The 27,668-nt window shown below is 44.1% G+C and overlaps 1 protein-coding gene across 2 annotated transcripts in view; it reads right to left on the bottom strand.

The window, feature by feature from the left end:
- MTO1 (mitochondrial tRNA translation optimization 1) overlaps window positions 1-27,668 on the bottom strand; it is a 524,123-nt gene that overhangs the window by 365,106 nt on the left and 131,349 nt on the right. For both annotated transcript variants that reach the window (XM_085619003.1, XM_085619002.1), the window contains one exon: window positions 4,109-4,308. In XM_085619003.1, coding sequence (XP_085475129.1) covers window positions 4,109-4,308 — 200 coding nt within the window. The remainder of the gene's footprint in view (window positions 1-4,108; window positions 4,309-27,668) is intronic.

Here is a 27,668-nt window from a genome sequence, read left to right as displayed (position 1 = left end):
ATTCATATACATCCTTATTGGTGCCTATGCTCCTGGCGGTGAACGGAAAGGCTCTGGGCATTGGACACCTGCCACCAACCATGCGTGAGGCTATAATAATCACACTTCTTAAGCCCTCTAAACCTGGCAATCAATCTGAATCCTATCGGCATTTGTCACTTATAAATTGAGGTATAAAAATACTAGCTGAAGCCATCGCCAACAAATTGTCACTGCTTCTCCCCATGCTGGTGTTGCCAGACCAGCCGGGCATTGTCCCAGGGATGTCTACCATACATAATCTCAGGACCATACTTGCCATTTTACATCGAATTAACTCCAATAACCGAGCCGCTGCAATACTATTAGATGCTACAAAAGCATTTGACTTGCTGGAGTGGAGCTCTCTCATGATGACTCTCAGCGGCAGGAGAGTACTCCCATTGTTGTATACAGTTTTCAGACGGCTAGGCAATACATGAAGGAAGGGCTCTCTTCGCCGATCCTTATCACACAAGAAACCAGACAGGGTTGCCCCCTGTCCCCTGACTACTCATACATACTCTGGAGCCCCTGGCGGCTGAACTCAGGCAACATTACACGCAGTCCACATTGAGTTTTCGGGACAGACCGGCTACTAATATCTATGTATCCATATGACATTACCCTCTATGTTAGAGATCCGCAAACAAACCTTGAACCTGTCTAACAAGAGTTTAACAGATTTGGTGGTCTGTCTGGCCTAACCATAAACTGTCAAAAGCCTGCCTTTGTACCTCTAATGCGGTTAACATCTAGATTTGACACTGAACGTCTTTTGGAGTGTTGTGATGCCCTCATCAAATACCTTGGGATATGGATAAGCCTAAATATGGAAGAAATCCTATCCCTGAACTATGGCAGACGGATTACTGCATTAGAAGATCAAATAAACTGATGGCTAAAGCTCCCATTGACGACGGCTGGTAGGATCAGGCTTGTAAAAACGGTAATCCTCCTGAAATTCCTTTACCACTTTATAAACATTCCCATGTGGCTGAGAGGATGTTTCTTCAAAACACTAACCTCCCTTCTAGTTAGACTTACCTGGGCCGGGAAAATAATTTGAATAGTTTAGGACACCATGCAATAACCCTATCATAGAGGTGGATTTGCCGCTACTAATATGGAGCTATAGTGCCAATGCGCCTAAGCCCAACATGCGCATTTTTGCCCCCCATAATAATCATCTCACATCGCTATCGAGAAAGATATTGCAGATCCTACTACCTTAACGACCGCATTATGTTCGTGATTGAACAATGTGAGCGCAGAAATAAAAATAGTGATTTGTACAACTATGGCGTGGGAGAGCCTCAGAATAAAGAAAAACTCAAAATATTATGTACTCTGCATGCCCACTGCATGCCCATCCACCATTTCCTGCAACATTTGAACAGGTAACACAGTCTCAAATTCAGAGACTTCACATCACAACATGGGGTGATTTATACCCACAAGGTGAATTTCTCACCATGAATGACCTCCGGAGAAAATTGACTGTTACCCCTCTTGATAGTCTCCAATACTTTGACTAAAATCGATGAGTAAAAAAATTGCAGCCAAATTTTCCACGAGAGCCTGACAGTTTAAAACCAATAGAAATCACAGTGAGCAATGGAACCACCAAAAAGCTCACCACACTGCAATAAAGGGCAGCACAAGCTGATATGCCTACCAGGGATAGCTTCGCAAGAGAAGTATGGGAGACGGATTTAGGGCTGTTGAAAGATGCAATTTGGGAGCATTGCTGTGCAGATCTTCTGCCCAGCAGTCCACTACGATTAATCCACTACAGTAAGTTAACATGGTATATTACACCCCACTAACACAGCATAAGTGGGGACTGAGGAAGACTCAAGGTGTGCCCTTTACAGGCAAGCCTCAAGCTGTTCATGGATTTATCAGTTCTAGTGCAAAGCTGTTTGTGGATTTATCAGTTCTGGTGCAAAGTGTTTGATATTCTCCAAGAAATTACAGTGGTTACTTAACAAACATCTGCATTGGTAGGCCTGCTGGGTTGGGTGCAGAAGATTCCCTATTCTCACTGTAAATTTACATCCCTTGCCTTGCTACTAGCCAAACGATTGATAGTGAGTGACGGGGGCAGGGATGTGTCACAATGACGAAACAATAGAACAATACATACTGCAACAAACAATTTGAGCTATACTAAAAAGAAATCTCCCTGTATCATCCTGCCCCAGAGATATATGGGCTCTGTACCACTATTATCTGTTGCAGGTGCTGAATCTGATGAGCACTAAGGCACTGATTGAGAACTATTGAATGTGTGACCTTTGTTGTCCATTTGATCTGCCATCTATGATGGTTGGGTGTATGAGGAGGTACTGCTCTGCTTTTAATATTTATTCTGTTATCACATGCAAAACTTAATTTAAAAAAAATTGGAATGGAAGAGCACCAGGACAGAGAACATAAAGTCTGCATGATATTATGATAATATGGAAAAAGAAACACTAACTATGCCTAAACTTGACTAACAGCATTAAAGACTGCAATAAAGGCTGCAAAGAGATCAAAGGGGGTAACGATGGACACGCAACGGTTTGGTAGGAAAACGGTGTGACTCTTTGGATGCTGGTACAAGATAGCTCAGGGGAGATTTACACATTTATCAAACAATCTGTGAATGAACATTTAAAGTATTCGTGATGTTGGCTTTCATTGAACTACTACAGTGCTTACACCAAAGCAATAAACAAATACAGGGTGCTACAAAAAGAAACATTTGAAAATACATAAGAGGACATCAGGAGTAAGATTACTTATGAAAGCAAAGTGGTATATACATAATGTTCCTTTAGAAAAGAACACAAAGAGTAAAAAGCAGGGCAGATAGGACAAAGAGGAAGGGAATAACAATACTTGGGAAAATAGGAGATAAGCAGTGAAAAGGAGATGAGAAGACAATGAAATACAAGGAGAATGTGATAGACGAAAGAGCAGAGAGATGCAGCTAGGATAACGTCTATGGGAATAAGGGAGGGTAGATAAAAGGGAGCACCACAGTGAAAACGCTGGAAAATTAAGCAATGAAAGCTACAGAGGATACGAGTATGAAAGGAGAGTCAGCAAAAAGAGGCAAGAGACGTGCAGGATGTGAAGTTTATAATGATTCGCTTGAAGGTCCTGCTACGAACAGTAGTCAAGAAAGAGCAGCTTCACCGCATGGATAGGAAGTGACACATATTGTAGATATTGTATTGTGGGAAATGGCACATAAAAGAAATAACAGGAAAATGAGGTGAGAATGGATCTGGTGGCAAGGCAAAAGTCAGATGGTAAACATAGGGAGACTGAGAACGGGAAGCTGTAGGAACTGCAATAAACAGTGGGTGTGTCAGATGAAATGAGAAGAAGCTGGGGGAGAAAGACCATCTTAGTTGTAATAGGGTTCATGTGGAGGGAACGTGAACACAACAAGTTTGTATGGAGAAGATACAATGTGAGATCTTGTTCACTGAGGGGTTAAGGGTGCAGAAAAAGACATGGATTTGAGAACTATCAGTATAACATCTATCAGAAAGACCAAAGTAGATAGCAAAGGCAAGAGGAGTAGGGTGGATACAAAAAAGGAGTGATGTTAGGACAGAGCCTTGGGAGACTCCAAAAATAGGAAGAGGGTGAGGGAGTTTCAGGTCAGCTCAAGCTACAGCAGTCAAAAAGACACAATGAAAGCACAATACAAGTGATCCCAAAAGAAGCAAGAGTGGAAGAAAGAACAGAATGGTATACCATGTTGAAAACTGCTGACAGAGCCAAGAGAAAAACACTGTCATTTAGCGTGGCAAGCTGATGCATGAGACTGCTTTACTTAAGAGTTATTACGAGATGGCCCATCCTTTAAGAGATGGGCAAGATGTGACTGCTAGATGTGACTTCTGATTTGCCGTCCAAATCTGGACACAGAATGTGAGACTTCAGATGTGGATACCAAACTCCAGACATTACATGCAAAACTGCACAACATACCCTAGATACAGTCTCCAGAATGACAAGTATGCAAATGTTGACTCCATAGCTAGATTTACATCCATTTCCATCTTTTGTGTCCTTTTGCACTAACCTGCATGTTCTTCTTGTAAAGTTTCCTGTCGATTTGTGCTCGAAGCCCCCATACAGCTGGCCCCTTACACCGATTGAGAACCTTGTAGTGAATACCAGAGTGGTCGCAGATTCTGGCACACAGTCCATCTAGAGCATCCACCTCCCGCATAAGGTGTCCCTTCCCGATGCCCCCAAATGAAGGGTTACAGGACATCTGACCTGCAAGGTTCAAAAAGGAGCAGTTATAACATGTTAACGACATTCAGAACCTTTGCCTATCATGAGGATACTGTACACCTACACAAACAATACCACTCAAACTAAATAAGGAATGGGGGATCACAGCTGCAAAACAAGATAATATTTGATGGCTGGGTAATTTGGCTCAGAAGATTCCCCTTCCGAATTGATTTTACAGTCCAAACACCAATTTATAGGGCTCGTCATCATCCAACTAAATCCTCGTGTGGAGAGTCACTAGGAAAATGCCTTCCTTAATTAATTGAAATCAGTGTATTGGTACCCCTCCTCAAAAGTCACAGATCTGGGTTGAATCCATCATCTTTTTTTAGCTCCCTTCCCCACCCCAGTTCAGACCCAGCCATATGCAAATCAGTCTTGCCCTGTTCCTTATGGCAACAGTACAGACCGAACTGCCAAGCCAGGCCTTCCGTGGACCGGAAATAAGCATCCTGGGACCGGTTTCGGGGTGACACCCCTCATCAGCCAGGCTAGCTTGAATCCAGTGGCAAAGTGAGCAAGGGACCCACGTCTTATGTATGTGAGATGAGGAAATAGTCTCTCCTAGGCACTTGGGATGACAGTGCATACTTGATTTAGTTTGAGCTCTAGAAAGTTGTTTCTGAGGGTAATATTATAGGAGTTAGAATTCTAGGCTCACAAAGCTTCAATTGCCCTTCAGTGCTGGCCATTTGTCTTATTCCATGAAGTGGCAGGGTGGCAATGTTATAGTTAGGAGGCAAGACAATACAGACTCCTAGAGTGCACATTCTGAAATTAATTCATACCCTCGCTTTGGAAAAAGTGCTTTTAAGCAGCTGTGCACTATAGGCCAAGTGTGCGGAAGATACTGTGACATGAAGGGGTAAATTAGCTAAGGCAGTGTTGATGAGTTGAAATGCATGCAGAAAACCCACGTACCATGCTGGGATAGATATATGTTATTTTTTTTTAATAGACGCAATTATCTGTCAAAGCACAGTTTAATATACCAGGCCGTTGCAAGTGAATCATGGAAGACATAGCGTTGAGGCTGTACTGACCCTGAATAAGCCTGGGAGTAGTCTAGCTCCTTGACATCTTCGGGTGAATGTCTCGCGCTTTATAACTTTATTTTTCATTTCATTTCAGGGAGGATGCTGGATGGGTACAAGTAAGAGCAAGCATCTTGAGTTAGCACAAGGTTCTCCAGTGCAAGACAGGAACATAATATTGTGTAAGCCAGCATTTAGGCTATAAATGGAGGGGTGCGGATGTCTTGAGGAAGTTCACAGACTGAGTCGTGCAGATCTGCCGACGCACCTCCTGCCGCTGCCACTGTTGCACCATTTCCAGGGGAAGGAGAGACCGAGAGGTTGGAGTGGGATTCCCAGTGTTAGCTACTAATTTAAGTACTAGGGGTTGATAGACCAAATTATTCTGCCTCATCTTCATTTAGGGAATTACTCTTGCACTTTGATTCACTGCATTATGAATGATTCAAAGATTGTCTCTTTCCAGCAATATTACTGAGCTAGCATTGCACCATCAATATACATGTAACCATTTTGCTAATGATTAACCATTATTGATTGCCACAACAGATTCTTGTATTTCATTAAAGCTAAATTGTACCCGCTACCTATGTGTTGCTCCTTATTGAGTATCCTTATTGATTTGTACCTGATTGACATTGCTTGGGTTGGTTGCCGGCAGCCAGTCCAACACAGCAGCTAATGCACCCAAATGACGAGAGGGGACACTATTTCCTTACCTGAATAAAGCATTCTTGCAAATGCTGCATCATCAAGAAAACAGAAGGACAAGACAAAAAAACTTGAAAGGTGGAAAAAGAACCACTTCGAACGCTGAAAACATTGTGTAAAAGACTGTTTTCTCGTCCCTTAGACAAAAGAACGGAGCTGAACTAGCTGCACTAAAGCGGATCTCTCTGTCATTAAGTAAACTGCACTCATAACAGACACACAATGTAAAGATTGAGCCAACTATGGTACTTCATTTTGAGGTACTGTTCTGTATTTATTCATTTTCAAAAATATTATTAAAAGTGTACGTAAAAAAAAAACCCCATAAACTATGATTTTAACAAACACGGAGTGCTTTAGAGATCCAGCATGAGGCCTAGAAACTATTAACGTTATGAATCTGGGTAGCATTCCTACCTGCATTAAATAAATGAAAAACCCTAAAAGCTCTTCCTAAGAGGAAGAGTTCTGGTAAGTCTCTACTAATTGAAGGACCGTGCTTCTTTTTCCAGGGAATAAGAAAGTGGTTAATAAACAACACAAGGGATACATCCCAAGAAAGCAGTGTCTATACTATAGCAGTGTGTTATAAGTTTGCCACTTGGTATATTCCCTACCCCCCTCCCCTTGTTTCCACATTAGTATTGTCTTACAACCCTGACATGAAGGCAGCCTTGGAATGTTGACAGGCTGGCACTTCAGAGGTCGACCTGGTTTCAGCAAGCTGAGGGTGCAGTTATCATTTATACAAATAAAGAAGCTTCTTCTTACCTGCGTTGATATTTCACTTCATTTTGGCGACGAGTGAAAAGGGACGCTGTGACAGGGACAGCGCTGCATCCTCCCCTGTGGACATTTTTCATCTTGCTGGCTGTTTTGTGGAGCTGACTTATTTCTTCTGTGAGCGGAGCATCTCTTTTATGGACAACTTACCTGATGCGGAAAAGGTGGTGAGGTGCTCCAGTTTACTTGGGTTGAACACTACGTAATTTTTGAAGGCTATTTCGGTGGTGTGATCCGTGTGCAGCTGGACCGTAGCCTGCCCTCAATAGTTTTCAGCGCACTGTATAAGTATTCTTGGGTACCTGTGGTGTTTTGTTTGGCATGGAACTTCCCTCTGCAGCCTGCCCCCAAACGTTGACTCTGCGGGGAGCATTCTCATCCTAAGAGGTAGTCGTCGCACTTTGACTCTTAGCAGACTTCCCTGGGTATTGAGCAACATTACGGGGGATTTTTGTCTGTTCTTCCCTTTGCCCTCCATTTTTCAATTTTGCCTGGAAGTTTTCCTCGCGGTGTGCCGGTTACCGCGAGGAGCTTAACGAACTTTTCAGTGGTCCCGTATTTCCCGTCACTCATTAACAATAAATTATTCGCAAGGCTTTGGCATCAGTGTAAACCCCCTCAGCCCTTTGGTGCCCTGGAAGTTTTAAGGTAGGGGGCGCCTGCATTGCACATTTCTCCTCAGCTTCGGCGAGCTCTATCCGAGCGTCGAAGCGTGCGAAAGTTTCGCTTAGCGGATCGTACTCCCAGGTCTTATCAGAGGCGAAGTAGAGGCTCCTTTGGTAGCGGTTTAAATGGATAATTGTTAAAGGACAGCTTCTTTAATTGTTCTTCTGGAGGAATCCTTTATATTGGTGATTCATCAAGGAAGCAAGTAAAGGCAGCGTTTCCTGCTCTTCTTCAGCATATTGACACAGGAAGTTCCCGCCCCTGCTTCATGGGTGGAGTTTTCGGAGGTTACCTTTAGTCACAAAAATAGGACTTAGCTTCATTGAATTCAGTGCATTAGCCTTCTATTCGTGTTACTGCTTATTATATTATTTAATGTGTAAGAACTTATTTTATATCTTTTGTTATGAATATTTTCTGCCTCATGATGCTAGTAACCAGTCTAAAGTAATTTTCTTCTTTCTTTTAGCTTACTTTCTACTTTTCTTTCTCTCTGTTGTGTCTCTTTTTTTTCTTCTATCAATCCAGGTACTTACGTGCTCAGTGCTTTGCTTGAAAGTATTTTTAAGACGGTTCATATTGTGTTCATTATGGCAGGTGCTGGAATGAGTCAACCACCCCCATTTTTAAATGAGTTAGGGGAGCCTAAAATTCCATGGAGAAGGTGGGAAAGAATTTTCAAATCTTACCTTATAGCCATAGGGGGTGGTAATTTTTCAAGTGTAAGGAAGCAACACATCCTAAAACACAATCTAGGTATCCAAGGTAGAAAAGTTTTTGAGGACATCACAGGGAGACTAGTGGAGGATGAACCTCATGAGGATGAGGAAGGTGTGGATGTTTATGAATATACGTTGAGGAAGTTGGAGGTTAAAATAAATGTAGTTCTTGAAAGGCACAAATTTTTCAAAAGAAATCAGAGGAAGGACGAGAAGGTATCCTCTTATGTGGCGGTGTTGCGTGGTATGGCTGCCACTTGCGAGTTTGGGGCTCTTACTGACTCCCTCATCAGGGACCAATTAGTAAGATGCACGAATGATGTGAAGGTTCAAGAGGAACTACTTACAAGAAATCCAGACCTTGAGGAGGCTATTAGTATAGCCAAAGGGCTGGAACACACAGCACTATGTATGAGAGAAATGAACATTTTCGAGGCCGTTAAGGAGAAGTCTGATCTCAAAGATTCAACTAGTGTAGAGGCTGTCTGCAAAGTAGATAATAAAAATAGAGAGACTTCTAGTAATAAAATGGGAAACTTGCAATGTTTCAGATGTGGTAGCCATAATCATCTGGCCAACAATTGGAAATGTCCAGCCAGGAACATTATGTGTAGGAAGTGCAACAAGAAGGGGCATTTTTCTAAAGTGTGCAATGTATTCAGTCCAAAGGTACATGTGGTTGAACACCAGAAGGTTGAAGAAGCTGAGGAAAAGAGTTTTATCTTTCAGATAGAGGAAGAGAGCAAGGAAGGAAATACCCAGTATCCCACATGTGAGATTAGGCTGGATGGGGAAATATTCAAAGTTTATGCAGATTCGTGCTCTCCTTTTACCCTGGTGGAAAAGAAAGTTTTTAATGAGAAATTTTCTAAACATAACATCAAATTAGAAACAGCTGATATTGCTCCCTCGGGGTACAATAGAGTTCCCATACCTTTAGAAGATATGGTAAGAATGTGAATTTCTTTCAAAGACAGGCACACTGTAGGGAAGGTATATATAACCAGTGAGGGTTCAAGTCTACTAGGGTGGAAACATCAGAAGGAATTAGGAATTAAACCAGACCCCAATAACCTTGAGCAAGTCCTACTCATCGATCCCCCAGTGGTGGGTGCCAATCTTATCAAGGATTTTCCAGAAGTTTTTAACGAAAATTTGGGTTTGCTAAAAAACTATATGCACAAAATTGTGCTAAAGGAAGGAGCCATACCAGTAATTCACAAAACACGTTCGATCCCCTTATTAATGAGAGAACCTTTAAGAATGGAATTCGAAAAATTGGTCAGACAGGGGGTTATTCAAGAGATTGAATGTTCAGCATGGTTGGCACCCATTGTCATAACAAGAAAGGATGGTGGGAAGAGTATTAGGCTATGTGTGGACTTGAGGGCCTTGAATGCCAACATTGTTGTTGATAGACATCCTTTACCAAGGATTCATGAGATGCTGAGCACTATGCAGGGAGCTAAAGTTTTTAGTGTTCTTGATCTTTCATCGGCCTATTACCAAATTAAACTACATCCTGATTCCCAACCTTTGACAGCTTTCACCACCCCATTTGGCAACTACAAATTTTTAAGGATGCCTTTTGGGCTGGCGTCTGCAGCTTCTGCTTTTCAAAGAGCAATGTAACATGTACTTAAAGCTTGCCCTAAATCAATGTGTTTTCAAGATGATATTCTGATTTATGGTTCGAGTGACACAGAACATAATTTGAATGCTGAGTTAGTTCTCAAAAGGTTAAAAGAAGTTAGGTTCACCACTAAAGAAAGCATATGTAAGGTCGGTGTAACATCAGTAGACTATTTGGGACACACAATTTCTGAAGAGGGTATAAAGCCTAAAATTGATCTGGTGGAGGCAGTGAGGAGAACTCCCACTCCAACATGTAAAGAGGAAGTCCTCTAATTTCTAGGATTGGCTGATTATATGGCTAAGTTTATCAAGAATTTTGCAATGATTTCACAACCCCTCAGAGAACTCATAAAAAAACAATGCATTCACTTGGGGGAAAAATCAAGAATTGGCATTCGAAAACATAAAGGAGGCCATCATTTCAGCTCCATATATTGGCAACTTTGATGTGAACAGGGACACTCTCATTCCCACTGATGCCAGTGGCAAAGGAATAGGAGCCATGCTATCACAAAGAATTGATAATAAAATGAAGATAGTGGCTTTCGCATCAAGATCTCTGTCTGCGGCAGAGTCAAATTATTCCACAGTAGAAAAAGAGGCGTTAGCTGTGTATTGGGCAATCAAAACTTCAGTTCCTATGTGTGGGGTTTGCCATTTGAAGTATGCACAGATCACAAACCTTTAGTCTATTTGTTTGGCAATAAGTACATGGAAAACATGACTCCCCGCATTGCTAAATGGGTTCTAGGTCTGCAGGGATTTAACTTCAGAATGGTATTTGTTCCTGGTCAACAGAACAAAGTTGCTGATTTATTATCTAGGGCACCAGTGGAAAAACATGAAGAAGAAACCACTGGTAAGGAGTGTGTTCTGGATGTAAAGATCGCAGCAGTAACGAGAGAATTATGGGACTATCACACTGAGCAGGATGACATCCTCAGCAAAGTAAAGACATTTATAATCAAAGGATGGCCCAACAAGTGCAAAGACCTTCCAGGGGACATTCAACCATTTTGGAACGTGCGTAATGACTTGTCGATTGAGGGGAAGTTTCTTCTCAAGTCGGGAAAAATTGTTCCTCCAGAGGGGTTAAGAATCAAAATTATTGATCTCACTCATGAGGGGCACCTTGGTGGGAGTCTATGTAAGGCAAGATTAAGATCTGAATATTGGTTCCCGAGAATGGATCAGCTAATGGAAGATAAAGTGAAGGACTGCTATTCTTGTGGAATGAGTGATAAGTCCAGATGTATTAGGCGCTCCCCACTCATACGAGTTGAGATCCCCAAGTCTCCATGGGACAAGTTAGGCTTTGATATCACTGGCCCCATACGTGCTAAAGGACCTCAGGAGTGGTACCTTTTAGTGCTCATCGATTATTACTCCAATTGGATCACATACAAATTTGTTAACACCATCAACACGAAATCACTTATAGAATTCTTGAGTGATGTGTTTTCAAAGGAGGGTATTCCCTCCACCATAGTCACGGATAATGGGGTTCAGTTGGTGTCGGAGGAGATGAAGGAGTTTCTAAAAGACATGTCCATATCCCACTTACGCACCCCATTGTATTGTCCAAAGGCCAACGGGAAAGTAGAGAGGGCCAATCGAATGATGAAAGTGTGCATTCAACTAGCAGTCAAGTCTGGGACTTCAATCGAGCCAGCTCTTAGAGACATGTTATGGTCATACCATACCACACATAGCCTCTTCACGGGTCATACTCCCTTTGAACTGTTGAGAGGGATTAAAGCAGGTTCAAAGTTGTCTCCCAATTGGTTGTGTCCAAAAGATAAGGTGGAGGTCAATCCGGAAGAATTCAGGGAAAAAATCGATTCCAGACAAAAGAGGTGCAAAGAGTGGTATGACAGGAAATGGGGTGCAAAGGAAAGGTCTCTCAGTCAGGGGCAAAGTGTGTATATCAGTAAACTGGAGAGCTTAGGTGGTAGAGGTGATAAATACTACGCCCCAGAGAAAATAAGAGAGGTTAAAAGAAATGTTGTCACTCTGGAAGATGGGAAAAAATGGAGCATGGATCGGGTAGCCATAGGCCCGAAGGAGTTGGGCCATAGGGCGGACAGCAAGACTCTTGCCCAATGCTCCCGGCCTCAGGAAGCTCATGTGAGAAGAGGGATGAGACAAAGGAACTCTCCGACTTGGCACAAAGATTTCAGAATGGTGTGATCAGTTATATTTTGTGTAACATCTATATTTGTATTATTGTTGTGGGTCTCATAATCTGGACTCATGCTTCATGCCTTTTCCTGTTCTTACCCTCCCTCCTCCTTTTTATTCCTTTTTGTTTCTTTGGGGAGGAAGATGTGTTATAAGTTTGCCACTTGGTATATTTCCTACCCCCTCCCCTTGTTTCCACATTGGTATTGTCTTACAACCCTGACATGAAGGCAGCCTTGGAATGTTGACAGGCTGGCACTTCAGAGGTCGACCTGATTTCAGCAAGCTGAGGGTGCAGTTATCATTTATACAAATAAAGAAGCTTCTTCTTACCTGCGTTGATATTTCACTTCACAGTCCTAAAAGATTTTTTCTTTTAAAGAACATAATGCTGATTTCGCTGAGGAGGTAGAAACTAAAGCAGGAATTGCGCGGACTTCAACCAGTCGAATGAGATGTATGCTTGTGTTTTTAGAGATGATCAACAAAAGTGACTTATAACTTAACCTACATTTGAAATTGTGATATTGATTTATTCTATTGCAGCCTTGAAAAATCTCCACATAGGTCAGCAAGGCCACAGCAAAAGATGGCTGTACAGCCTATTAAAACTGCTCAACTCATGGTTGCAAGCAAATCAATGAATTATACAACTATCTGGCACATGCATCAACAAAGACTTTTGCGAATCCTTAATTGCGATTTTTAAGGAATCGCAATTAAGGAATTGCAAAAGCCTATGCATGTAGGAATCGCTATAAAAATAGGAATAAAATGGAGATTGCATGAGCAAATTGCGAGTACCAGTATGTACTCGCAAATTGCTCATGCAATTTCAAGGGTGCAAGGGTGTCAAATGACACCCTATTGCACCCCTGAAATTGATCTGTGCACATATGTTGCACACACACATGCTCTAAGGGCATGTGTGTGCGCAACATGAATCTATGAAAAATGCACAAAAGTGCATTTTTCAAAGTTTTTGCAAATTACCATGAAGTTCAACTTCATGGTAATTTGCTCCCCCTATTAGCGAAATCGCTAATTTTTTAACTTTAATGCACTGCATTTAAGAAATCTCAATTTGGGATTCCTTAAATGCAATCGCAATTTAAGGAATCGCTATTTAGAGATTCCTTAAATTGCGATTTTTGCATTTGGGATGATGCATCCCAAATGCAAAAATACCGGTCGCAAAGGGGCAGATTCTGCTAATCTGCCCGTTTGCGACCAGTTTTCTCGTTGATGCATGTGGCCCTATATGTACTAAACTCGTAAGAGTGCAAGTTTTTACAATCGTACTTTATGTTGGTATAATATGGTATAGTATGTTGGGGAGGTCACTTTCTGCAAATACCCCACAGCACTTAAAAAAATTATTTAAATGCATTTCTTTATTTGCAATACATATAGCATCATCCACAATATTATTTCAAGTTTTCATTATTATCTTTTCTACAGCCATTGAGCTGACAAACTTAAACATTAACAGCATGATGTGTATTGTAAACTCATACAACTTTTCCAACTTTGGTGGTTAAATACAGCTTTTTTGGTATGATCTGGGCTAGTTAATTCAAAGGCAAAATACACAGGCCTAGTTTGAGTTGGGTCTTGCCGCCCACACATTGATCATGGAGTCTTCTCTATGCATGAGATTAACACCAGTGTATGAACGCAGCTTTCCAATTCCAACATTTTCGTTTTGCCAGGTCAGTTTTCAAAATGAAGAACTTTGTCCCTTACATCAGCTACTGGGGGATTTCATATCTCCTCGACTTCTTCATCTTTCAGTGTCACCTCATTCGCCCTGACCCAATGCAGCACCTCTCCCTTCTACCGGATGTATGGGGGGCCTCTCTCTCACATTTCATGTCATTGTTATCGACCTTTTGGCTCACACCACCGCTAAAAACAGAAATCTATAACCACCCTTTTTAGGCTTAGGGCATTAGAACAGGCTCAACAAACATGCCCCAGGCTTACACAGATCTTTCTTTCTGAGTGTAACTTCAAGATGCTGTGCTGCTTGTTCTCAGTAAGTAACGATTAGGGAGCAGTTCAATAACATAGGTAACAAGCACTGACAAAGCCAGCCAGTCTGGCTTTTCACATAGCTACAGTAACAAAAGTGTATAACTAGATGTCCTTTTCGAGTCAGGGGAAATTGTGAAGTCTTTAACAAGGCTGTATTTATGTCCCAGTAAAATGCCCACTGACTTATGCAATGGCCTGTGGTAGGAAGATGCAAAATGCAAGTATAGGTAGTTATAGTTAGGACCATGTATCCAGAGGAAAATAGTTTTTTGACTTGCCTATTGCGAGAAAGTGGCTCTTTATATACTGTTCCCTAATAGGTACAGGGTGTACAGAGTCCACAGTCCCCCAGGGGCTGATAGAGGTCAAAGTTAGGTATGACCTTACTCTCAAAAGTGGTAGCTTGGTCGAGCAGTAAGGCAGTACCAGAGGACAGTGTAAAGCATTTATTGTACACACTCAGTCAGCAAATGGTTTCACACACTCAATAACTGAACTCTAGGCCAATGGTTGATATATATAAAATATATGCTTGTTTTATTTTTAGAACCACAAAGGGGATAAAAATATACTTTCTCAGAATGAGAGGTTGAATATAAATACTTTTGTCTTAGGCAATACATTTTTGTAAACAGTCACAGTTGGTTGCAATAAACAATCCTATTTCCTAAACATAACAATGCATTGAGCTCAATGGTAAATTCAGGTTATTTGTAATAAATTACTTTTCAGATTACTTTTGGAATTCCAGGTCTGGCTCCTAGATCCAGCCCTGGGTCAGTATTCAGAATCAAGTGATGAAAGTCGACTTAGTAACTGTAATGATTTTTGGATAATATTTAGCTATTTCAAAAGTTAGCACTTAGAAAATATTTCAAGGAAAACATTCAATGGATCTCTATGGCAAGAAATTCAAATTGCAGGTAGAGTACTTTATCGTTACTTTAGTAATCCAGGACTGGGTACCTAGACCCAGGACTGGGGTCCTTATCAAAAACAGGTAAGTAATTTCGTTTGCAGAAATGGTACGATTTTAAAAGAATATTTCAAATATGCAAAAATAGACACTTAGAAGAAATTTCACAGAAAAGCAGACAATGGTTTCCTATGGGAGAAAAATGAGTTAGAGGTAAGTATAGTTGTGGACACTTTTCAGAGTCAGGGCTGGGCACCAAGATCCAGCACTGGGAGCTCACCTAGGAGCAGGTGAGTAAATTCGTTTTTGTCACTTGGCTGATTTTTGGTGAATATTTGCAGTTTTGAAAAGTTCACACTTAGAAGATTTTTGAAGAAACAGGCAGTCAATGTTACCCTATGAGGAAAATGAAGTTAGCGGTTTAAGGGTAAGTACTCGACTGGCAGAGTTGAAATTCCGGGCATAGACTCAGGGGTCCCCCAGTGTCAGGTAGGTACAGTTGGTTCACCCTCAGCGGTTTCAGGACGGACGGGTGCAGAGAGAGTTAGGCCCAATGTTATCCTATGAGGGAAAGGGAGGCCTTGGTTGGTGGCTGCTGTCTAGCAAGCCACGCGGCTGTGGGAGCTGGGCTCCTGGTCACTTACTCAGGGCAAGTGGGGAAGTAGGTTAGTGTAGAGAGTGCACTGCCAGGGCCACTCGGGCGGCTGGGTGCAGGGTGCTTTTGAGCCGTCGGGCGCTCAATGGAAATCAATGGGAATGTTCCGGTTTGGAAAAAGGCTGCAAGCTCGGGGACGAGGATGCTTCAGGTGCCACCACCACTTCGAGAGGTAAGTTGGGTAGTTGTAGGTTAGGTGGGTACCCCGGGATTGGGCACAGGGGGCCGCAGGGCGCCGGGTGCAGGGGTGCCTTTTGATGTCGGAAATCTTACCCTCTGGTTGATCGCGGTTGGGGTGGCACTCTGTTCTGAGGCTGCAGGCTTCTTCCGGAATGTCGAGGGGGGTCCTTGGGTGCCGGACTCGGGGTCACAGTCGCCGTGGGGTCGTCCTCAGGGTCTTTGTCCACTCCGGCACTGGCCAGGCTTGGCTGGTGCAGAGTGTGTTGGGTCCGCGGTTCCGGGCTGCTGCCAGGGGTTAAAAATAAGTTTCTTGAGTAGAGCCTCTACTCATGGGAGTCCCAGGGGCTTAGAGCCAAAAGGTAGCCAGGTCCTCCGGGGTTGGTGAGGTTGCTGGCCACGAGAGGTGCCGTGCTGGTGCAGGTTCGAGAGTCGACAGGCCGGTAGGGCTAGGGCCAAAGCAGTTGGTGTCTTCTTCTCTTTTTAGCAGCTGCAGGGCAGGTCCTTGTTCTTCTTGCTCTTCTTGTAGTTTTCTATCTGGAATCTGAGGAAGGAAGGTTCAGGGTGCCCCTAAATACTAGATTTAGGGGCGTTATAGGTAGGTGAAGGCCAGGGACCAATGGGTCCTTGTCCTGGGGTGGGTACACCCCCTATCCTGCCTCTCTCCTGTGGGAGGGGGGCAGTAGCCTAATCCTGATAGGGTAGGGCCTCCCATCTTCAAGATGGCGAGAGCCCGGAGATGTGCTTCACCTCGCCTCCCCCACCTGAGGGGTGGGGTGGGCAGGCTGGCACATCCCCTGTCCTTGTATGGGGTTTCCGGCCAAGCTTCCCGCCAGAGTGGGGGGTTGCAGTGGCCTGGGGAAACTCCAAATGGCGGCATGCCTTTGAAGCTTCCCTTTGCTCGTCCTGGGGGAGGAGATTTCTCACCTCACCCAGGATGTGCATTGTTGCAGGCCCGGGAGAGCAGGGGCTCTCCCACCCAGGGGTCCAGCAACGTGTCTGCTGTGTGGCAGCCTGGGCAGCCTCAGAGCAGACGTGGATTGTAGGTTACCTGTAAGGGGGCATCTCTGAGATGCCCTCTGGGGTGCTTAGTACATTAAATCCCACACTGGCATCAGTGTGGGTTCAATGTGCTGAGAAGTTTGATACCAAATTTCCCAGTCTTCAGTGTTGCCGTTATGGTGCTGTGGAGCTCGTGTTTGAGGAGCTCTCAGCACCATGTACTCTTAAATGGCAGCACTGCACTTACAGTGTCCAGGAATGGACCCGGGTACTGTAGGGGCACAGGGCTCCTGCTCCTGTGCCCACACCATAGGCGTAAGGCACCCAGCTAGAGGGGTGACTGATATATGCCTTGGCAGTGTAGGTGATGGGCATGGCACACAGAGATGTGTGCCATGTCGACTCTTTGTTTTGTCCTGCACCCAGACACTCAGCCTGCAAAGGCAGTGGGTGTGTGTAAGGGTACAGGGTCTCTAAGGATCGCACAATGAGTGCTGCAGCCCTTAGAGGCCTTCCCTGGTCACAAGGCCCTGGGTACCTAGGGTACCATTTACTAGGGGCTGACATGTGGCCAGGGTTTGCCAATTGGGAGTTTGTATTTTAGGGAAGGAACACAGGCCCTGGGTACCTGATTGGCAGGCGCCCAGGGCACAGCAAGGAAAAGTGCATCAGCTATTAGGCAAAAAGGGGGGGGGGGGGGTTACTGCAACAGAAACCCACTTTTTCACACCTATATTTTTGGCGCCAGTCAATGAATCTTCACAAAATTTTCCCCCAAAAAGGGAAGAGAAAAATTGGGCAGTTTTCTTTTAAAAAGAGGTTTTTTTTTCCATGTTACTTCCCATAGAGATTTTAGACACGCCTACAACCCAAACAGCTGGACGGAATTACACCAACTCTGGCAAAACTGAATTTTTTGGGCCAGAAAGCACGCTTTTTGTTATTTTGTGTAAATTTGTTTAGTAGTTTTTAAGATATTAAGGGAAATCCAAATTTACGTATCTAGGATTGTGAAGCCTTCGTGAATAATGACGAGCTCGTGCAGAGATCTGGAGAGCTCTGATTGGCTGCCAACACTTTAACCAGGAAGTGTTGGCAGCCATTTTGGGACCCTGCTTCAGCCGAGTCCCCCCCACCCAAAAAACAAAACGCGAAAAAAGAAAAGGGGCTGGATACGAATACACTGACCCAGTAGCCCTGCCAGAGCGAAAACGCATTTTTTATTTTTTAATTCACTACGATTTTCATGAATATCACAGTGAAAAAAATGAAAAAAAAACAATTGTGGTCTCCTGCTCTTGTTTTTAATGAAGCCCCTGGGTGTGCCAGGTACCGATGTATATACATATATGGGACAGCGTGTACCCCCTCCCAGGGACCACCTCTTCCCCAGGGCTAAATTAAACAATATTGAGGGGGTCTGCACGGATCCCTGGCAACCCCGGGTCATATGTGGCACCGGGGACCACCACCTCCCCGAGACTTGCAGGTCAAAACAAAGGAGAGGGTCAGTGTGGCCCCCTATTGGAGACATTTATGGCCCGGGGCACCACCACCCACCAGGGCCGGCTCCTGCTATCTCCCGAAGGTGCCCACCCTCGGGAGATAGCAGTTTGCTTTCATTTGGTGGGAGCTGTGACAGCTGCCACCAAACGAGTGCAGGAGCGAGTGCAGGAGCTGTCAAGCTGCTCCCGCTTGCTGGGAGAGGAGCTTTAATCTGTTTCCCTGCCTGCTGTCATGCGGACAGGAAAACCGATGACAATTGCTCCCTCACGCAGGGAATTGTCAATTTAGCAGCCCCCTGAATGCTGGAGGGGCAATGAGATTCCCGCATGGGGCAGGGGGCCAGCAGAGACAGGGGGGCATTCAGGCTCCCCCTGCGGTCCCCATTAAAGCAACCTGGGTGCCCTAGGTGGGGCCAGGGCACCCAGATAAACAAAGCCTTTAATATTAGGGTGAGCACTCTAAGGAAATGAAAGGACAGACGGCACTACCAACAGTGGTTTCAGTATAAAAATGTGTACACACGTTTGCAAAGTTTAACAATATGAGGCCTCGTATAATGACTCCAGAATGCTCTCTGATTAGATGCAAATTTATACAAAAGCTTGAAAGAAAAATTGATGATTCTGTGATTTCAAAATAAAATGTTCATAAAAAATGCAAGTAGGAAAAAAACGTTTTTCTTAACTACTGTGAAATTTTAGTTGCCATTTCTTCGAAGCATCATTTACTAAAATATGTTAATGCTTGCTAGTATTTCCCAAAAATATTCATAGTTGAAAATCAGTGTAACCAGTTTCAATAGAATTACAGGAAACACGAAAATAAACAAACCTTGGCAAAGCCAATAGGTGTGACATAGTTAGTTAGCCTTTTGGTTTTGTCAGTGCGTGTCTTGTTTTGACATGGTATTTGTGAGACTTTATTTTTGTAGGAGCTGCTGGACTGTCATCATTATAACAAACATTGGCAAAAGCAAAAAATATTTTTGTTCTCAAAAACCACAAATTGCTACAGTAGTTCCTAGCACTGAACAAAACTACTTTGGGTGCCGATATGCTCTTTGTGAAAGAACAGAATGCGGTCACTCACAGTGAAGCCATCCTGTGTGGAGGGAGAGAATTATAATAAAACCAAAAGATCTTGGTTTGGCCAGACCTAAATAGGGCCTAATTCTTAATGAAAGTCACTAAAGTGCACCCATGGTATTTCCTTGCATTAGTGCATATTTAGGGCTTTCATGAATTCAGAGAATTTACAAATGTAGGTCAGAAAATCATACTCCTAGAAAAGATTTGTGAACTGCACTTTAAAGCATGCACAAATATGCATGTGTAGATTTGCTCATGTGAAAATCTAATGAGTGGAAAAAAGTTCACTTTCCCACCAATCAATTTATTTCCCCAACTCTGGAAGAAGTTTTACTTCTGCCCTTGTCAGGAGGTAACTTTCAACCTTTCTCTGTATGGAAATGTATAGAGACTAGCTGATGAAAACCCATAAAACATTCAAGTTAGTAGGTTTGCACAGACTTAGAAAGGCATTCCAAATGGGCAACTACTGCTTACCACTATCTCCAGCCCCACTATGTAGATCTGCGGAAAGATGGCAATATAAGGGAATTGCTATTAATCAAACCCTACTATGGTATGAGCTTGGATATAATTAGACAAGCTATTATAAGAACTCCTCTATAATAGGATTGCGCCATAATTTGTCACTGCACTACATGGCACCAAAGGGACATGTGGATTTTGTTACAGAACTAGTAGATTTATGAAGCAACCTGTCCCATGGACAAGTAGATATTTTATTAAATTCCACGCCCCTGGAATTAGGCATTTAGGAAATGTTATTACCATTGATTCAAAGTTGATGGGAAACATGTGCAAAACAAAAAATAAATTTAAGATACTTTGTTTAATGTGAGCAGTATGTGTGTGGAATCACTATTTAGGAAATGCAAAATAAGAATTTCGTATGTCTGACCCATTGACACCTTATTTGAGGAGGTGTAGAGTATCCTGAAAACTGGCGCACCCAGGAATGACTGCAATGACAGAGCGCCTGGAGGCGGAAAGGTGCCAGAAATATTTAAGAGAAAGCCAAAGACATCCAAAGCCATTCCTAACATAGACTCGTCACAGCCCAAAGAGGGCCCAACTCCCTTCGACCTACAAGAAGTAACTGGGTATGCCCGAGCTATTCCACATGTAGAGTGCTCCAATAGGTTTGAAACACTTTAGCTGGTCCCTACTCCTATAGCCTGACCCCAAAGTGTGACTCCACCTCCACTGCCAGATATCCCTGATATCACAATGCATGGCTCCAACCCATCTACTCTGGAGGAGGCAGTTAACCTTATAAAACTTTAAGGGCTGAGGAAAGCAAACTGAAATAAGTAATACTTGGTGTAGCAGATTCCCTTGCTAAATTCTCTGGTAGTTGTTTAAGTTTTCCCCTCCCACAGAGTAGTGGGGTTTCAAGTTCCACTACTTCTCTTCCTGCCTGAGATTTCACTCAACCTTCAGACGAGCTCCTAGATAATCACTGGGCACTACTCAAGGGGCCTAAAAAAGTGCATGTGTTTCTTATACACAAACAACTCATGTTGCTGAACGTGCTGCAGCCTAAAGTGTTGCCCACGCCAATTGAAACTAAATAGTTACTTACCAGACGGAGTAGTTTTGTAGCTTAAAGAGTTTTCTGGATTCACATGCTGTGCATTCGTCTGCCATATAGTGGTTGGGTCCGGAACGGTCTTCTCTTTTCCTTTTTATTCATGGGCGTTGACCAACATTTAGTGGTATGTACATCTCATGTATGACGTCAGACAGCACCTCGTATGTTCTTGTGCATAGTCCCAATCTTCTGATTTATTTTCTGGTTTTGGAACTCTTTCCTCTTGCTTCCCATTTCTGGGGAGGGAGGCGAGTCGCATATGAACTCAGAAAACTCTGCAAGCTGCAAAACTACTCCTCCTGGCAGGTAACCATTTAATTTTGCAGCATCAATACTTTTCTGGAATCACATGCTGTGCATTAGATTATGTAGCAGTATCCTTTCATTCGGTTGGGATGAAATGAGGAAGAATTTGCAAACATGTGCAGAAGTACTTTTTGTCCCACCTGGTCTTCCTTGTTCATTCAAATGTCCACACAGTAATGTTTTGTAAATGTGTGTGAAGTCCACATTGCTGCTGCGCAGATTGTGCCTAAGGGCACATTTGCTAGGAACACTAAAGTTGAGCCCTTCTGACTTGTTAAATGTGCTCTTGGGCATGAGGGTAGTGTCTTCCCTGCACCTAACTAGGAAGTTTGTATTGTTTCCACAATCCATTGTGAGATGGTTCCTTTTGATACTGGAGAACCCTTGCTTGCTTTTGCGCACGAGACAAACAATTGATATCCCTAGCGAAAGTCTTTTGTTTCTTGAAGATAGTACATTAAAGCTCTCCTTACGACTAAGGTGATTAGGGTCTTTTCGTTTGTGTTTGTGGCTCTTAGAAGAATACCAATAGTTTTATGTTTTGATTCACGTGACATTTGCTCACTATTTTTGGTAAGAATTGTGGGTTGGTTCCGAGAAACACCCTGTCCTTGTTTTCTTTGCATGTATGGTTCCTGCATTGTTAAAGCTTGTAGTTCACTTACTCTCCACAAGGAGGGGATTGTGATTAGGAATGCTGTTTTTTAACTATGAGTGATTAGGGATCTGCCTTGTGCATAGGTTCAAACAGCTTTGCCATTAATTGCATTAGTACTGTGTTAAGGTTCCACATCAGAGGTGGGACTGCTCTCGGGTGTGCAATTCTTTTTGAAACCTCCAAAAACCTTTTCACCACCAGTGATGTGAAGAAGCTGTTACATGAAGTGCGAGTGGTGTATGCTACTATTACTGCTAGATGTGCCTTTAATGTTGAATAGGCTAGCCCACTATACTACAGGTGAGTGAGGTATGTTAGTACAGTTTCCTGTTTTGTTCTCATTCTTTTGTTCTTCCTGCACCAATGGATATATTGCTTCTCCTTCGCTGCATAGCATTGTCTTGTGGTAGGCTTCCTTGCCTCCTTTAGTGGTTCCAAGGTTTCAAGCAGTAACTGTAGGTGTCTGAACTCTATGTATTCAGGCGCCAGGCCATTAGATTGAGTGTAGCTAGTCCCGGGTGATACACCTTCCCCTCTTGCATTGTGAGGAGGTCCGTTCCTTTTTATATTTTGATTATTTGTTCCTTGGACATCTCTAGTAGGTTTGAGTACTAGAACTGTCTGGCACATTGCGGGGCTATGAGGATGAAGTTTGTTCCAGGTTGTCTGGCTTTCTCCAGCACCTTGGGTATTAGGGGAATTGGTGGAAAGGTGTCAGCAAATCTCCCTGACCATTTTAGTGACAGGGCATTCCCCTCTGACTGGTGGTGTTGAAACCTAGAGGCAAAGTGTTGACATTTTCTGTTCTCTGCTGTTGTGAACAGATCAATTGTTGCATTGCCCCAGGCCTAGAAGATCATCTCCAAGATGTTCTCCAAGGTTTCCTGTTTCAGTTCCCATTCGTGGAAGCTGTTTTCTTGTCTGCTTAGTCCATCCGCCTCCGTGTTTTATTTTCCTGGTAGGTGGACAGTTTGTAGGTTCATCCTCCTTGGTATTGCCCATTGCCATATTTCCTGGGCTAGCTTGCTCAGGGAGAATGATTGTGCCTCCCAGTTTGTTCAGGTATAACATAGTTGTCATTTTGTATTAGCCTTTTGATCATACCAGTACTTAATGAGCTCCTGGCTGGCCTCCAGTTTCCTGTTTGCCTTGTACATGTACTCTGCAATTCTAGATCTCAGGCCTAGCACATAATCAACCACATTGTCCTTAGCTTCTTTAAGAGGCTTCTCTAAAGACTCTCTTAGCAGGCTCAATGGCCCCCTCACAGGGTGTCCAAACAACAACTCAAAGGGACTGAAACCAACCCCTTACTGTGGCTCCTCCCTGTAGGCAAACAGTAAGCATGGGGGGAGAACATCCCATCTCCTCCTGAGTTTCTCTGACAACCCATTTATCAAGCCCTTCAGGGTTTTGTTGAATCTCTCAACAAGACCATTTGCTTGTGGGTGATAGGGGATGGTGAACTTGTAGTTGACACCATACTCATCCCACATAGAAGTCCGATAGCTGGACAGGAGGTTCGTGCCCCTATCTGACACCACCTCTTTTAGAAAACCTACTCTGGTGAACACACCAAGCAGTGCTCTAGCCACTGCAGGAGCATCAATGGTTCTAAGAGGTATGGCTTCAGGGTATCTAGTGGCATGGTCAACTACCACTAAGATATACCTATTCCCTGATACAGTAGGTGGGTCCAGGGGACCAACAATGTCCATCCCCACCCTTTCAAAAGGAACCCCAACCACTTGCAGTGGTATTAGGGGAGCCTTTATCTTGCCCCTGCCTTTCCACTGGCCTGACAGGTGACACTGGAGCTGCAAAACTCCTTTACCTTTTCAGACATATGGGGCCAGTAGAAATGGTTCACCAACTGGTTCCATGTCTTTGTCTGTTCCAAATGTCCTTTTAAGGGGATATCATGACCCAAAGTCAGGATGAACTCTCTGTACTTCTGGGGCACCACCAACCTCCTGGTGGCCCCTTCCTTGAGGTTTCTGGCCTCAGTATAAAGCAGCCCATCCTCCCAGTAGAGTTTGTGAAACCCACTGGCATCCCCCTCTTCCTGCTTGGAAGCAATCTGCCTCAAGCTCTCAAGGGTGGGACAGTCACGCTGCCCCTGACTGAACTCCTCTCTGTAGGGTCCACCTGCTCCTGTCAGTTCTGCAAAATCTGACAGCTCTGGCAGGGATGGAGCCCTTCTCTCAGAGGCCAGATCCTTCCCATCAGGGTTAGATTCTTCCTGCACCTTTGGAGTTCCCTGGGCTGGCTCACCAGGCCCAGTACCCTTGTCCTTGGATGCTTGGCCCTTTGTTCCAGGGTCCAAGTGTCCACCCCCTCCCTTCTGGCTAGTCTGTGACCTAGTCACAGCACATACCCACTCAGGGAGCTCCAATATTTTCATATGGAGTCCTCTCTCCACCTCTGACCACTGAGAGGCTTCAAGATCATTGCCCAGTAAACACTGGACTGGGAGCACCTTTGATACAGCTACCTTCATAGGGCCTGTCACACCTCCCCATTCCAAATCCACTACAGCCATAGGATGGAGTTTGGTAGTGCTGTCTGCATAAGTCACCTGGTGAAACTCACAAGGTAACAACCTCTCTAGAGGCACCGGTTCATCCAGGACCATAGTTACACTAGCCCCAGTGTCTCTGATAGCCTCAACCTCAGTCCCATTCACTTTAGGCTTCTGCCTGTACTTGTCCATGTTTGGAGGTAAGGCAGCAAGGGTGGCAATATTCACCCCACCCAGGGACACTAATGTTGCTTCCACCACCTGACTACCCCTCTCTGGGGAACCACTCTCCACCCCAACACTGACAATCCCTGTGGATGGCCCCTTAGGGGGGAGCTTCTTGGCGTAGACAGCATCTCCCTGCTTATGTACTGGCTGGTTACAGTCAAAGCACTTACCCACCTTTGAGGGATCAAAGAACCTACCAGGCTTTCCCTGAAACCCCCTCCCTTTGCATTTGGGTTGGCTCGGGGCCCCCCTCCTTGTGCTGGTTTTTGTGGGTCTTTGGAGGACTCCTTAGGTTTTTGACCTTCATTTCCCTGGGCTTTCCCTTGGGAAGGGACCTGTCCTCCTTTCTTCTGGTCACCCCCCTGGTGCTGAATGGAAACCTGGGTGCTCACCTACTCATCAGTTGATTCCCCCATCTCTCTGTGGTCTGTCAACTTAGAGTCCACTAGATACTGGCGTAACTTCTCTTCTGCACAATGAGTCAAAATATGTTCCTTCAAAAACAAATCATACAATTCCTCAAGTGTCAACTTTGTTACCAACAATCCAGCTTTCCAGTGCCTTTACTGAAACGTCCACAAAGTCTACCCAAGTCTTTGAACTCAATTTCTGGGTGCCTCTAAACTTCACCCTGTACTGTTCTGGAGTCAGACCAAATCTCTTGACTAAGCATGCTTTCATCTGCTGGTATGATTCTGCATCCTCTCGCTTCAGGGTCAGGAGCCTATCCCTCCCAGTAACTGGAATCAACTCCCACAGGAGTGCACCCCAATACCTAGAGTGGACCCTACTCATTTTAAGTGCCCTCTCAAAAGCTGCTAGCCACCTGTCAATGTCATCCCCCTCAGTGTACTTGGGCACTATGCCCTTGGGAAGTTTAGGTTCAAATCTCCCAACCCTGGACATCTCAACATCTTCTTCACTTTCGCTGCCACCATTCTTCTTCTCCTCCTTCCTCTCGCATTTTCTCCTAGCCAATTCCAATATCTCCTTCTCCAAGGCAATCAACTCTAATTAAGCCTGGAGCTGCCTCTCTGCAAGAGAAGGTAGTGGTGCCTGCGTAAGGGACCCTTCCCCACTCCCACCACCACCTTGGTTCACCTGGCTAACACTAGTCACAATAGAAGAGGTCTCATCCTCACCCCCTCTTGGGTGAGGTTGGGTGGAACATCCTCCCACCCCCCTGGGTTCTCCTCAGGTGCCCTGACCCAGGCCTGTAGGGACTCAAGCAACCCTGCCTTCCTCATCTTCTTGGCAGCAGGCAGCCCCCTAAGCCTACACTGTTCCCTAAGCTCAGAAAGCTTGAACTGGGACAGTTTAGCCAGGTCCAGCTCCATGGTTCCCTAGTTTTGGGTCACAAAAAACTAGGCACAACAGACTTAGGACAATTTGGAAAAATCAAAACAATGGATTAAAAACAGTTTAGTCCAAATTCCCAAAAATCTAACTCAAAAGTTTTGTTCTAAGGCAATTTAGAGGATTTTTATAATCTTAAATCATTCACTGAAAGGTGTACTTTTAAACACAAGTCCTCATCCCACCGCTGCCACCAAATGTTGGAAAGTGGGTTATTGGTAGGGGCAAATGTAGGGTTGCCACTGGCAATAAGGCCACTAACACATGATAGGACTCAGCATAGGTCTTAGAAAATTATTCCTATGCTCAACCCTTGGTAACGTGGCTGCGAGCAGACAGGCTTAACTTCAAGGTATGTAAAGCATTTAAGAAACACAATTTCAGTAAATAATTAAGACACAACACATAATAAAAATCCAACACCAATTTATAAAAATTGGAAATATTTTTATATTTAAAATGACATAGAAATGACAAAACTCCAATGTAGGGAACCGGAGATATGAATTTTCAAAGATTTAATAAAGTATAGCACTTAGAAGATTATAGCACCATATTGTGATACCTGCTCGCGATAGACCGGACCAAAGTCAAAGTTTCAGGCCGGGCGTGATGGAGTCCTGAGCGGCTACAGCTCCCGGCAGATCCCAGTCTCAGTTTCTATCTTCACACTTAGAAACTTTTCTGGAGCTTTTCTTCCCGAGGGTCCCCAAAGCTCCCAGTCAGTCCAGATCCGGTGAGGATTCGCCGGCTTGACTTGTGACGAGGTCCCGGTCAACTTCCCTGGAGCGGACTTCGAAAATATTTCAAGATTGCTTCAGCGAGACAACCCAGGAATCCAGGCTGACATGCTACGGAAGGCAGGCGGCTTGGCTCTCGCGGTTGCTTCTGGTCACCTTTTCTACGAGCGGACTTAGAAACTTTTCCGGAGCTTTTTCTCTCGGGGTCTCTCAATGCTCCTCATGTAGCCGGATCCAGTGAGGGTTCGCCGGCTTCAGTTTTCTTCTAGTCCCGGTCAATCTCTGGAAGTTGGACCCATGGAGCTTTTAGCGGAACAAACCTGGATGGCTTGGCCGGCTTGCGGTTGAAGGCAGGCGTCCTGGCTGACCAGGTTGAGTCGGTCCCTCTATGGAGCTTTTATTTCAAAGTTGCTCCAAAGTTCTCCAAACTTCTTCCTGAAGTTCCTCAAGGGGTCCCAAAGTGTCTCAAACTTACTCAAAGGGTCTGGAAGCTCAAAGATTGTCCTTGAAAGTTGAGGACGTCAGTTCCCACAATCCACTGGTACAAAACCCTTACAAATCCACTGATGGTTCTCCAAGGTGTAGATTTAGTAGGTGATAATCCACAGGGCTGTAGTTTTCAGATGATGCAGTCTTCAGAGGTCAGGCCTTAGAAATCTTTGCACAGCAAAACTTCTCAACCGGGCACTTCTTGCTTCAGTAAGTTTCAAGCAGCAGATCTGGAGGGCTCTGCCACTCTCAGATACTTATTCCAAGTTTTCTGGGTCATGCAGGAGGTCACTTCTGACCAATGGGAGCAGGGTAACTCCTCAAAGTTATGACCACATCC

Source organism: Triturus cristatus, chromosome 7 (genome assembly GCF_964204655.1).
Source record: "Triturus cristatus chromosome 7, aTriCri1.1, whole genome shotgun sequence".
Lineage (NCBI taxonomy): Eukaryota > Metazoa > Chordata > Amphibia > Caudata > Salamandridae > Triturus > Triturus cristatus.
This window is presented reverse-complemented; position numbering and strand designations above follow the sequence as displayed.